The 13,230-nt window shown below is 50.7% G+C and overlaps 1 protein-coding gene across 2 annotated transcripts in view; it reads right to left on the minus strand.

Annotated features, from left to right (window-relative positions):
* UBASH3A (ubiquitin associated and SH3 domain containing A) overlaps window positions 1-13,230 on the minus strand; it is a 38,589-nt gene that overhangs the window by 11,310 nt on the left and 14,049 nt on the right. For both annotated transcript variants that reach the window (XM_039245517.1, XM_039245518.1), the window contains exons 7-8: window positions 6,799-6,925; window positions 2,496-2,595 (exon numbers count right to left, since the gene is read on the minus strand). In XM_039245517.1, the coding sequence (XP_039101448.1) occupies window positions 2,496-2,595; window positions 6,799-6,925 (227 nt within the window). The remainder of the gene's footprint in view (window positions 1-2,495; window positions 2,596-6,798; window positions 6,926-13,230) is intronic.

Raw genomic sequence — 13,230 nt, forward strand, 5'->3', positions numbered from 1 at the left:
AGATGTTAGCCCCAGGAAGCATGAGAGCCTCTTCGTCCCCTGAGGACACCTCAGGAAGATTCACTCAATACAATTTTCCTGATTAAGCACGGAGTGTCTCCATTACTGTTTGAGCTTAACTTGATAGACATCTCAAGTTCGCATTAATTACGGAGGTGAAATTCTATCTATCCCTGTAGCTGGCAGTGCATCATATTGTCTTCGGGGACTGAGTGCATATGGCCCGAATATTCCTTCATTACTAGTTATTCAGTCAGTTGCTGAGGCGTGCCTGGATGGCACCCACCATGAGGTGGGTCTGCGCGGCCTCCCCCTCAACCCTCCAACCAGAGGCTGCAAAAGGCTTACTCTGACTTTGACCTTGAGCTCTATGATCTGACAGTCTGGTGCATATCCTGGCATCACTAGTTACCAGTTACGTGATTAGATGCAACTGACTTACTCTCCCCTATGAGCGAAAGGGGGAAATGAATAGAGCTGTTACAGTGAATCAGTGGGGTGATGCCTGGATCCCAGCGTCGGGCTCAGGGGAAGTGGTTGCTAAGTGGTAGGCTTGACCTCATATAGGGTTATTGATTGCCCCTGCGGAGGACACTATGCCCTCACATCCCCCCAAACAACCCCAGACCTCCCGGCTGCTGGTGTTTCTAGTAGCCCAGCCTCCTTTCCTGAGACCGGCTGTACGTCCTGGGGTGGCCGGGTCACTAGCCCTGCCCGAGCGTGCCAGCCCAGCCCTCCGCACGACCTCTCAGCCCTTCACGAACATAGAGAGGCTACTTTGAATGCCTTGCTTCCATGCAGGAAGCTCCCTCCTTGGCATTTCCATTGGCAGAGACTGTGTTTGATGAAAGGCCTTCATTAAATGCCAAAACATATCTTGTGTTTGCTGGGGAAAATGGTGTTTGTTTTCTTCCCAGAGAAGGTCCATTGACGGTGTTGTATTCTCAGAAAGTGTTAACCTGCTCCCTCGGAGGTCTTTTGTCCTTGTTGGGATCCTCTCTGTGAGTGGCAAAGAGTGGGGCTCAGAAGAAGATAAGGATCTGGAGAAAAGTTAGGGTCTGATGGCGTAGAGATGGGGAGGTCACCTGGCCAACATCACTGAGAAATGAGGGGCCATATGAGGAGTGCGTACTTGGGCCAGAAGTGAGCAGAAACAAGGAGGAAAGCTGGGGTCCGAGGAGAAGCTGGCAGCACCCCCCGAACACCCCATTGTAATTGATTAAACAATGTAATACGCAAAGTTCGGACAAATTAGACTGTCAGTATTCGCTTTATCAAGGGCTGCTCTGCCTTGTGGAAAGAGCCACCAGAAGCCTCCTTCCAGCTGGGAATATCCAGCGTCTTTGGGTAGGTGGCTCAGCCTTTTGTCTGGATGACCAATATTCTACCTCTTTCCATGACGTCCAACGACTAGTTTTGGTGTTGGCTGTTTTGCGTCGGTTCCCGCACCGCACGACCACACGCACGCTGCAGTGGTGTGTCATTTCAATCTGTGGTTTCAATAATTGTTGTATTACAAGGAAGTTTCTTCTCACGGCACGTCCGAATGTCAGTTTACCCTCAGAGCCACCTACCGTCCTCTTGTTTCTTTCCTGAGCCTTTGTGTCTGTGGCTGATCTTGTTTAGAGAGACAGGCACAGCATCACTTCCGCGGCGTCTCGTAGACATGTTTGGCCATGATGTAATCCGTTCAGAATTTTCCTGGTGCCTGCTGGTCATCCGCCAGTGGTTTTCCCTACTCATTTCCCCCTTTTCTCATCTTGCTGGGCTCCTAGAGGAATTCCGAAAGAGCTTAGCTAGCACAGTTACTGTGAATGGATTTTATCACTATGTTCATTCAATATCTTCAGTTATACAATCATCCGCGGGTCAGACATGGTCAAGCTGGGCTTTCCGCTCAGGGATGTGCGTTGGTATAGATGTGCATCGTTGTGGGTGGGCTGTATTTTCAAGCACTGTCCTTCGTTCCTGGCATCCAGCGGGGTGAACTTGGGGTAAGCAAGACACACGTTCAAAATATGTCCCTCAGTTGAGTAGCATAGCTCAGCATTGCAGGGAAGTGACCGCAGCAGCAGAGATTATCTCAGAGAGATTCAGTAAAATGAGACTGAGATAGGGCTGTGCCGGCAGCTGAGGGTTCAGAGACCGCAGGTCACAGTGACATGCTGTCAGGTCACTGCTGCGCTCACTAATCAACTGCCATGTCTGTGCGTCCAGAATCAAGATGACTGTCCGTGTGTCACACCAGCTGGTTGCTTACTGTTGAGAGCCATTCCCCCATCTTCCACAAAGTATTTGTGGTAAGACACTCACAGATGGCGTACACACTCAGTGCGTGTATGGAATGTCTCTGGAGAAAGATGTAGCACGTACCCCTCCCACTGTCTATCCACAGTCACTCTGAAGAATGGTGCCACAGGGCACTGGGCTCAGGAAATGTCATTTGTTAGATCTGTCTACTTTCTGGGTTTAGATTCTGCCAGGACATTACCTACCATCAGGAGTGGAGCACTGCTGCAGCCACGACTTCCCGAAGATTTGATCCACTCTCTCCCCATGGCGTACCACCAACACACTCTTCCTCGCTATCGTGGCCTGAGATGGAGGAGCACAGACATGGGCGGGTTAACATCCCCGTTTTTAGACTCACTCAATGGACACTTCCCCTTGTCATCAGACAGGTCACTAGAAATGGAGTCTCATCCTTGCTCAGGGACCATAGCCCATTTCACTAAAGTCATTGCAATGAAAGAAGATTGGGAATTGAAGGTGGAAATCTCTTTAATTTCTGGTGACTTTCTACTTCCTGGGCATTATGACATTATAAAGGGAAAGAAAACCAACAGGAATAACTCGTACCATACGTCAACTTGTCTACCTTTCTGTTTCTTCCAAGTCCTTACTTAACCCTTGCCCCTATGGGCTGCTGTAACAGAACACAACAGGCTGGGGGCTCATAAGCAACAGATGCTTATTTCCTACAGTTCTGAAGGATGCAAATCTGACATCAGGATGCCTGATGATCTTCTGGGCCAACTTCTTGCTGAGTCCCCATGTGGGGGAAGGGGCAGGGGATCTCCGAGGGGTCTCTTGTATCAGGGCACTAATCCCATCATGAAGGCTCCACATCCCCTTACTTAATCGAGTCACAGAGGCCCCACCTCCTAATGCTAGTACATTGGCAGTTAGGATTTCAACATAAGAATTTTGGGGGGGATGCAAACATTCAGACCAGAACATCCCTCCATAGTGACTTCTTAGGACACTTTATATCTATACATACATATTATCATATAATAGATATTGTGTATTTTATCTCTATATAGATACTGCTGTCAGCATCCCTGGGGCCTAGCATATTGGGAACATGAAAGTCAGAGGCTAGGACACAAGCTTCAGTTCACAAATACCTGACCTAGGGACCTTTGGATCTCATTGGGACCAAGGGGCAAACACGGAAAGATGAGTCACAGAAGAAGATGACAGGCAGAGTCGACAGTGGCTGCCACAGCAGGGGGCCTGGGGGACTTCAGCTAGGACATGGAACTTGGTCATGCCTGGAGCCAAGGTCACCAGGGATGGAAGGCCAAGGTCACTGGGGATGGATGGGCCAAGGTCACCAGGATGGACTGGCCAAGCTCACCAAGGGTGGACCAGCCAAGCTCACTGGTGATGGCCAGAAAGGGAAGGGCATCTGGGCAGGCAGCTCTAGCTGGTGGTCAGCTTGTCCTTTCCCAGTTCCTTTCCCACAGATGGATCCTTTCCTCCCGCTCCCCATCTTTGGCCTCATAGCAGTTTGAGGCTGGGCTTAGGGATGAAAATGAAGGAGCTGATATTGTGCTTGTTTCTGCTGCTGAGTGGGGTAAGGGCAGGGCGGTGCAAGACATGGCCGTCCGCAGCATGGACCCCCATCACCAGCCCCCAGTCCTGCTCTGATTTCCTCCAAATCCTAGGATGGAAAATGCAGATACCTTGGACACCCAGCACCCTGGGGAGACAGCGACACATCTATAACCCAGGCAATACTACTGACCATTCCCTTTCGGATTTGATTCTGCAAACAGAGTGGAGCCCGGAAGGACTGTGCCAGCTAGCTGCCTGCCTTCTCAGCACTTCTGAGTTTGTCAGCAGGGTAAAGCGGCACCGCGCGTTGGGACATGCTAGAAGGACCGGCCTCTCCGTGGTCTTGGGGCCAGGACCACGGACAGCTCCCGCCAGAGCCTCTGGTCCATCATGAAGTCCGGATCCGTGCAGAGTCTCCTGCGGCTTAACCCGCTGTCCATTCTCCGCCGGTCTGGCTGCATTCTGATGTGTGCGTGAAAAGTGGTGCTTGGGAGCTGGTGGAGCATTCCATGTTTCCATGCACAGGTTCTCAGGGCCTCCGGGCCCATTCTCCAAAATGGACATATGGTTAAAGCAAAGCTAATATTATGATGGCCTCTTAATACAGGGTGCAGATGTTCGGTTCTGGAGAAAAACGCCCACCTTCTCAGGCAGAGCACCAAAGGGGAGTTTGACCTGTGAAGTATGGTTGATGCCTATTTGCACCAGGATGCCTTTCTCCAGGAGAATGAACCTCAAAATATCTCATCCCCTGCCCCCTGTCAAGGGCTGCTCTGCAGGCAGATTGCAAGACACACAGGGCTCCCAGCCTTGGTCTGCTCTAAGTGCTGTCGATGCTTTGGGCTGGGGGTTTGAATTTGCAGCATTTGAACTTTGAAATGTAGAGTTTTGCAACAGGAGTATTAAGAAAAAGTGCGAGGTCCACAGGGAGTGGAATGACCTTGCTTCTGGGGTCTGGGGGACACCAGGACCATGTTGCCTCTTTAGACATGAGGTCCCCCAGTGGAGGCCCAGTGCTCTACCACCTGGGGGCTTAAAGCAAAAGACAGAGTTTGGAGGCTAGAATTCTGGAATCACAGTGTCAGCAGGGCCGTGCTCCCTTTGAGGTTTTGGGGATGATCCCTCCTGGCTTTCTCAGCTCCTGGGGTCCCAGCAATCCCTGGCTTTGGCTGAGACACTTCAGCCTCTGCCCTGACGTTCACAGAGTCTCATCCTCTGTGTTATCTGTGGGTTATCATCTTCCCTGTGGGTCAGATCCCATTTCTCTCTCTCCTAGCTGCTGCTGGGATTAGATCTGGGGCCCCAGGACTTTTCTTATCAAGACTCTTAGCTCAGGCCCATATGCAAAGAAGTTTCTTCCTTATAAGAGAACATTTGCAGGTTCCAGGGATTAGGACCCTGTTTCTTTGGGGCCATTCTTCAGTCTAGGAGCGTCCATTTACCAAAGCTGATGCCACTGTTTTCTTTTCTTACCATGGAGGGGAGACCTCAGACCAGGTGAGGAGGATCCAGCCATGCTGTGAGCTGACCCTCCTATTCCAGCTTCTCCCTCCTCCATCTGGAAAGGGGGGGGCATGGCCTCAGGGAGCCCCACCCCAGTCAGTGCCCACACCCCTGCACCCCAGCAAGTGGGGCAAGTCCAGCTTCCGCTGTGCTTTCCGGAGTTTGGGCAGTCTGGGTAAGGGAGCTCCGTTTTTGTCTGTCTCTGTCTGGTAGCCAGCAGCTGCTCTGCCTGGGCCGCTCCCTGCCTGAAGATCTGTCTACAGGGGATGCTCCATGGCCCCCTGGCACCCAATGTCCTGTGCTCAGTTCTTGTCTGGACCAAGCCCGCCCCAGCCTGGGGGCAGCCTCTGAGAGGCTGGTGGCTTCTTGGGGAAGAAGGGCAAGCTTTAGATTTAGGGCAATTCAATCAAGAGTCTTGATCAGGGTCTTCATTTGGTCATTCTGTGATTCCTCAGATGAGATTTACAAACCAGGCCCTGAGCCAGGTGCTGAGGACACAGGGATGAGCCGGACTGCACAGCCTACTCTCTGCACAGGCACAGTCAGCACTGAGGGCCTGGCCTGAGGTGGGCACCTCGTCTCACGTAAGCCTCCAAAACAACCAAGTTCAGAGGCGCTTAAGCTGCTTACCCTCCATAAGTCTCAGTCTTCACATCGGTAAAATGGGGATTAGCATCTCCCATGCTGGCTGGAGGTAGCTGGGATGAAATCCTCATGGAGGCACAGGAGGCGGGGCATGGAGGGACCACGATGGAAACTCCATGGGTCAGAGAGTCATCCCCACTGAAGTGGGAAGTGCTCAAGGGCTGGTTTACGTGCTGGCCTGTCCCAGGGGTTCCTGGGAAAGGAACCAGAGGGCCAGCCTGCCCACTGCCCCGATGGCATCAGGGATACCACGTCACTTGTGTGTTTTAGGGGAGGGGCTGCTGCTCTGAGGAGGCCCTGGGGCAGCCTTCACCCCTGCACGTGCCTCATGCAGGTGAGAGGGCTCCTGCACCCTTGCTGTGCCCCAGCGCCTGGCCCTCTGGGTTACCGAGCACCAGCCTCCTCTCTCCCAGTCCTGACTTGAAAGCTCAGAACCTCCATCTTTTGGGGCTCTGGGGGAGGCGACTTCTTCAGAGTCACACAACTTGCTAATGAGATCATTGGTATGAGTCCGGGATTCTGGGCAGGGCTGTGTCCCTGCGTTTTCCCTGCCCCACATCCTGGCATCATGACTGACCGAGTAACCGGGCACATGCTGCATGTTCTTGTAACACCCAGCAGGCTGCCATGAGGTGCTTGCAGCCTGGCTCACAGCTATGGGGCGTCCACCCCTCTGACCCCCCGGGGAGGAAGGAGCAGCGCGGCCACCCGGGTCTGTAGCCGTACCTGAGGGGCCAAGTCTCCCAGGGAGTTAACATAAAGTGTGGTTTCCCTTCGTTCACCTCGTAAAACAGGGAATTCCGTCACCTGTAAAGCCTGGATGCTGCTAATGTCCCTCGGCGTCTGTGGAGGGTAGGGTTCTCCATTTCGCCTGCTGCTGGCTTCCCCGTCCTTTCTGGAGACCAGATCCGTGGCCAAACTGAAGGTGTATGTCCTGTGGAGGAAGGAACGAGAGTGCTCCTGTCATGAAGATATTGGGAAACAACCGTCCGCATCCGGTCATGCATGGGCGTGGGAACACACACGACAAGATGGACAGGTAAGGTCATTGTTGAGGACAAAACACAACGGTGTGTTCAAGGAGCTCAGTGCTCGGCGCATGACCAACCCCGAGTAAATCCTGGTTGGCTGTCATCACTATGGCCACCAGTTATGGGCTGAGCCATGTCCCCTTGACATTTGGAGCCCTGACTCCCAGCACCTCAGAGCATGACTGTATTGGAAACGGGGTCTTTAAAGAGGCAATTAAGGTAAAATGAGGTCTGTAGTGTGGCTCAATTGTATCTTATAAGAAGAAGAGACAAGGAGGTACAGAGAAACACACGGATGCTGGTACAGGGGAAAGACCATGAAGAGGCACCAGGAAGGTGGACATCTACACGCCAAGGAGAGGGGCCCCTGGAGAAACCATGCCTGCCGACACCCTGAACTTGGACTTGCAGCCTGTGACCCTGACAGAATATATGTGGGTTGTTTCGGTCCCAGGTCTCTTGTGTGGCAGGGTGGCCCGGGCAAACTAGGACCATGTTCTCGTAGATTCACCTTCTAAAATAGCCAACGGTGGAAGGTGGGTGTGGCTGGGATGCAAGGATGGATGAGCAGGGAAAAGACACCTTAAGATCTAGGGAAACACAGAGGAAAGGGGTGGGACGGTGGGTGGACCAGCCACCAGTGGGTGGTACTCGGTGAGGAAATCGCTACCTGTACAACTGACCAGGAAAGATGCTGTGAGGGTCACCTGGGTGGGGGGACAGGTCACAGCTAACTAGAGCAGTGTGAACTCCACAACACGAGGGCGGTCGTGGTAGGTGGCCCAAGTGAGTGTGTCTGGAAGGAACAGGGAGAGTGGCCAGAGGAGGAGAGTGAAGGGGCACGTACACGCTCCAAGAACAAGAAAATGGCCAAGTTCCCCAGGGGAAATTCATTTTATAAAAGGAGAAATCATCTTTATAAATTCTACTTTAAAATAGCCTGCAGGTGGGGTGCCTGGGTGGCTCAGTTGGGTGAGCCTCTGACTCTTGATTTTGGGTTGGGTCACGATCTCACGGCTTGTGAGTTTGAGCCCTGTGTCAGGCTCTGTACTGACAGTATGGGGTCTGCAGGAGTCTCTCTCTCTCTCTCTCTTTCTCTCTTTGCCCCTCTCCTGTGTATGCGCTCTCTCTCAAAATAAAAATAATAAACTTAAAAAATAAATATAAAAATAATCTAGAGTCGACAACCAAAACCAAATAATTCAACTAAAAATGGGCAGAAGACATGAACAGACATGTCTCCAAAGAAGACGTTCAGATGGCCAACAGACACATGAAAAGATGCTCACCATCGATGACTCATCATCAGGGATGTGCAAATCGAAACCACAGTGCAATATGACCTTACATCTGTCAGAATGGCTAAAATTAACAACACAAGAAACAACAGGTGTTGGAGAGGATGCAGAGAAGGAAACCTCGTGCACTGTTGGTAGGAATGCAAACTGGTGCAGCCACTCCGGAAAACAGTGTGGAAGTTCTCCAGAAAGTTAAAAATAGAACTACCCTATGATCCTGTAATTGTGTTAGTGGGTATTTACCCCCCAAACACAAAAACACGAATTCAAAGGTATATGTGAACCCCTATATTTATAGCAGCATTATCTATAGTAGCCAAATTATGGAGAGAGCCCAAATGTCCACCAGCTGATGAATGGATAAAGAAGAGGTGGTATATATAAATACAATGGCATATTGCTCAGCTGTAAAAAAGAATGAAATTTCGCCATTTGCAACAATGTGGATGGGGCTAGAGAGTATTATGCTGAGTGAAATCAATCAATCAGAGAAAGCCAAATATCATATGAACTCACTCATTGTAATTTAAGAAACAAAACAAATGAGCAAAGAGGGGAAGAGAGAGAGAAAAAGAGAGAGAGAGAGAAATCAAGATACAGACTCAACTACAGAGAGCAAACTGATGGCCACTAGAGGGGAGGTGGGTGGGGGATCGATTAATAGATGATGGGGATTAAAGAGTATACTTATCATGATGAAATTAATTAATTAATTTAAAAAATCTACACCCTGAGTGGAGAAAAGGAGCAGTATCTGGAAAGGGAAATCAGGAAAAAGGGCTTGTGCTTGAGTTTGTGGCTAAGACGATGGCAGGCTTGTTGGCCGGTGGGAATGACGAGGGAGAGTCCCGGGAATGGCAGATGATGTTGGTACAGAGCCCTGAGGGGGCGTGGGATGCCTGGGGGGACGGGGTACGAGGCACCATGGGTCCCTGGGCAGGAGTTCCGAATGCGCAGCACCGTCTGCTGGGGGAGAAGGGCATGGGGGCTGCGGCTGCAGGTGGCCTGGTGGCCAGAGCTGGTGGACTCTCTTCTGACTGTTCGCCCATCACCGTGGACAGGAGTGAAGAATGCAGTAGGTGGCCTCTTGGTGAAATGAAAGCGTCAGACACGAATCATCCGGAAGGCAGACGCCCGGACCACAGCTGGTGTGGTCACGGAGGAAGGGAAGGGGAGGTAGCGCGCTCACGGGGATGACAGGTCAGGGCGCGTCGCCCTCATTACTGTGCTCTGAAGAGCATCGCTCTCCTCCTGCCCTTCCGACTGTACTTCGTGGTTCTTAACACCCCAAACCCTTAAACTCTAAGCCTTTAACCGTTGCTATTGAAGACTGATCTGCTAGGTCTCTGATTAAGACTCATTCTGCGGTGCCTGGGTGGTTCAGTTGGTTGAGCGCCTCCGACTTCAGCTCTGGTCATGATCTCACGGTTCGTGAGTTCGAGCCCCACACGGGGGTCTCTGTGGTCAGTGCAGAGCCTGCTTCAGGTCCTGTGTCATCCCCTCTCTCTGCCCCTCCCCTGCTTGTGTTCTCTCAAAGATAAATAAACACACACAGAAAAAGACTCCTTCCACTACTTCTATGCTTTCAAAACCCCCCTCAGACCAGAAATCAGCAATACATTAATTTAAAGTACCTTCTACTTTATTTGATTTTCTGCTTCCGTTTAATTCTTTGTCAGGAAAGGAGTTCTGTGTATGAGGTGAGGTCACACAAAATACCATTTGTTTTGTGCCCATTTCTTTCTCTGCTTCTGATGTGTCCAGCAGGTGTAAACTTCCCAGGGGACTAGGCCCCCCACTCCCGTATCTGTTTTGCACCACCGATCTGTTTTTCTCTTTCCCTCAATCCAGGACCATATTGTCGGTTTATAATAGGTTTTTTAACATCCTTAGGGTAACTATCTCTTCTCATTATTTTTATTTTTCAGTTTTCTCAGCTCTTCTGTTCATTCTTCCAGGTAAACTTTTCAACCATTCCGTGAAGTTCCAGCAAGCGACCCCACTGGGATTTTTCCTGAAGTTTCATTAAGCCTGGAGGTGAATCCAAGAGGAATTGATACATTCACGTTCTTCGTCCTCAGTCATGAACGTGGTGTGTTTGTACTTCCTCGGCCCGTGGGCGAGCGCTTCCATTGCTCCCGGACAGATGTCGTGTCCCCCATTCTCCCACAGTCACGCTAGCCTCCACGAGTCCATGCTGAGACCTGACCAGGGCCAGATTTGGGGGTACCCCAGGAGCATGCTCCCTGCACCCCAGGTTCTGGCTGCCGGCCTCCCATCATCACAGCCACGCTGCCATGGCCACTGCCTGGTGCTCTGGACCATTCCAGGTGTTTTGATTTGGTGAGTGCACTTCTCAGAGCGTCTGCAAGCTGCACCTTCTCTTTTCAGGTTGCTTTCCCGCTTGTGCTGGAAGCTCCCACTGGTGGGATCCAAGTCACGTAGATTTCCTCTGCTCCCATATTCTCCTGTGCCAGCTCCTGGGAGGTGCAGGCTTTCATTGGCCATAAGTGGACTAAGAACACCGGAGTCCACATCCAAATCGTTGACATTCTCCCCCTTCCATAGCAGAGGCCCATTCACAGTCTCCTACTGACAAAGGAAACGTCGTGGGTTTCCCCTTCCTGGGCGGGGGCCCTCGCCCTGCTCGTGCTCACCTCACAGACAGCAGAGCCTTCTTATCTATAAATAACATCTGTGAAGTCTACAGTTGGAGAGAAAATGAAACTGTTTTTTGCTTGTCCCGCAAATGAAATTTTTTTCAGACTAGCTTTCATACCCAGTGCAGAGCCCAACGTGGGACTTGAACTCACGACCCTGAGGTCAAGACTTGAGCTGAGATCAAGAGTCAGACGCTTAACCGACTGAACCACCCAGGTGCCCCAACAAATGAGATATAATCAAGATTGCAATGAGAGGAGAAAGGAAAGAACTTAACCTTTAAATCTTTCAGACTTTCTCTTGAACTTAAGAGAACTACTTAATAGCCAACTTACACCACAGAAATACATGGGTTTAAATGCTCTGTGGCTTTTAAAAGGGGTGCAGCTGCAGTCTGTGGGGTTGTATGGACCACATCCTCATATTAGATTCCTGGGGCATCTATAACAAGGCACCACTTACCAGGTGGCTGAAACAACAGACATTTACTGTCTCAGGGCTGGAGTTCAAGGTCCAAGATGTAGGCATGGGCTGGGCTGGCTCTTCCCGAGGCCTCTCTCCTGGGTGTGTGGAGGCTGTCCTCCCCGGGCCCTCACATGGTCATCCCTCTGCATGTGGCTGTGTCCTCAACCCCTCTTCTACAGGGACACCGGTCAGGTTGGGTCAGCACCACCCTAGTGACCTTATTCTGCCTTAATCACCTCTGTGAAGACCCCATCTCTACAGTCACAATCTGGGGTGCTGGGGGCCGGGACTTCAACATAGAAATTTGAGGCAGACAATTCAGCCCATGAAAGCACCTTATTACGTCTCAGATATTTGCCACCAACTCACTCTGTGATTTTGGAAATTACTGGACAGGTGTAGCTTCAGTATTGAAAATCTCACCCTGGCCGGAGGACAGACTGTTCTCTGAGCTCTAACATTCACAACCTCTTTGTTCTTTGTTCTAGATTATGCTACACCCATTCTTCTATGTGGAGCATTGAAAACCACTATGATCCATGAAGGCATTCCCTCACCATATCATGCTGGTCACCTGTTATCTCCTTCAAGGTCATGGACAGATTTTGGGGGGCAATTTTGTTGTCCGGTGAATCCAAAGACTCCTGGGACTGTTGCAAAATGGCGGACATTATATTGGCGACGGGTGACTGGTGTTTCAACCGCCAAGCAACGAACAGGCCTGGATGCGCATAGGTAGAACAAATCTACGCAAACTCGTACCTACAAAGTTGTCTCCTCTGGCAGGTCGGGGCAGCTCCCGGTGCGCGTGCGCATCCGTCCTCGGGCGCTGGAACGCCAGTGGGTTGCATGTGCCAAGTGGAAGTCCTTCGAGCTCCCAGTGAGGATGGGGTTCCTTCCAAAGCATGGCCAATGAGACACCCCATTGCTGAGCCTACTATTTATTTTTCTCTCTTTTTGTTTCAATTTTTCTTAATATTTACTAATTCATAAGGGAAACGTGTCTTTAAGAATAGTTCCAGAAACATCAGGCATAAAGGCTACAATGGTTACATCGGTCACAGGTGGCTGAGGCATTCTTTGTGAAGCAATAAATGTAGCAGCCACAAACTCGTCTTCTACAGAGTCTTCATGTAGTTTTTGAAATATCCAGGTTTTCCAGTTTCCTGGCGGCAGGGAAGCTCTCCCACCCTGAGCAAGGATCGGAAGACCTGCCTCACCCTTCCTGGAACTGAGGTGGTCAGCTAGGGTACTGCCAGCATCTCCTGATTTCTTCAACAGTTAATTGGTCTGGATGATGGATGGAGCTGGTTCTCAAGGGAAACAAGTGCTTCTTTAATTGTGTGATATCCTCCAGCCTCCCCACCTCCCTGGGCTGGAGTGTCCTCAGCTCTCCAGGACAGAAGGCTGTATTGGATTATCTCTACAGTCCCTTGTGTTGCCAATGGCCTGTGACTTTGTGGTAGCCCACAGGAGCCTTGGCCATGTCTGCCCTCACACAGTGGAGTTTCTCCCAGACAACTGGTCGACCGCATCTTGGATGGCCGTGATCATTCTGTGGAAGCTGTATCCCTTTTGTATCAGCTGTGGGAAGAAAGGGATCTCGCAGCATGTGTACCATGTGCAACCCAGCCCTGGATTTGTCTGATTTCTCCCCCTTCATTCTCTCTTTGACCCAATGTCCTTATATTCTTTTCCTCAAATTTGAAATGGATGAATTTATAATTTGAATAAATAATACATATATATGGTTCAAATATTTACAAATCATGGACGGTAGAGAG

The sequence above is a fragment of the Hyaena hyaena genome, unplaced genomic scaffold (genome assembly GCF_003009895.1).
Source record: "Hyaena hyaena isolate Hyena2069 unplaced genomic scaffold, ASM300989v1 scaffold_254, whole genome shotgun sequence".
NCBI classification, from domain to species: Eukaryota; Metazoa; Chordata; class Mammalia; order Carnivora; family Hyaenidae; genus Hyaena; species Hyaena hyaena.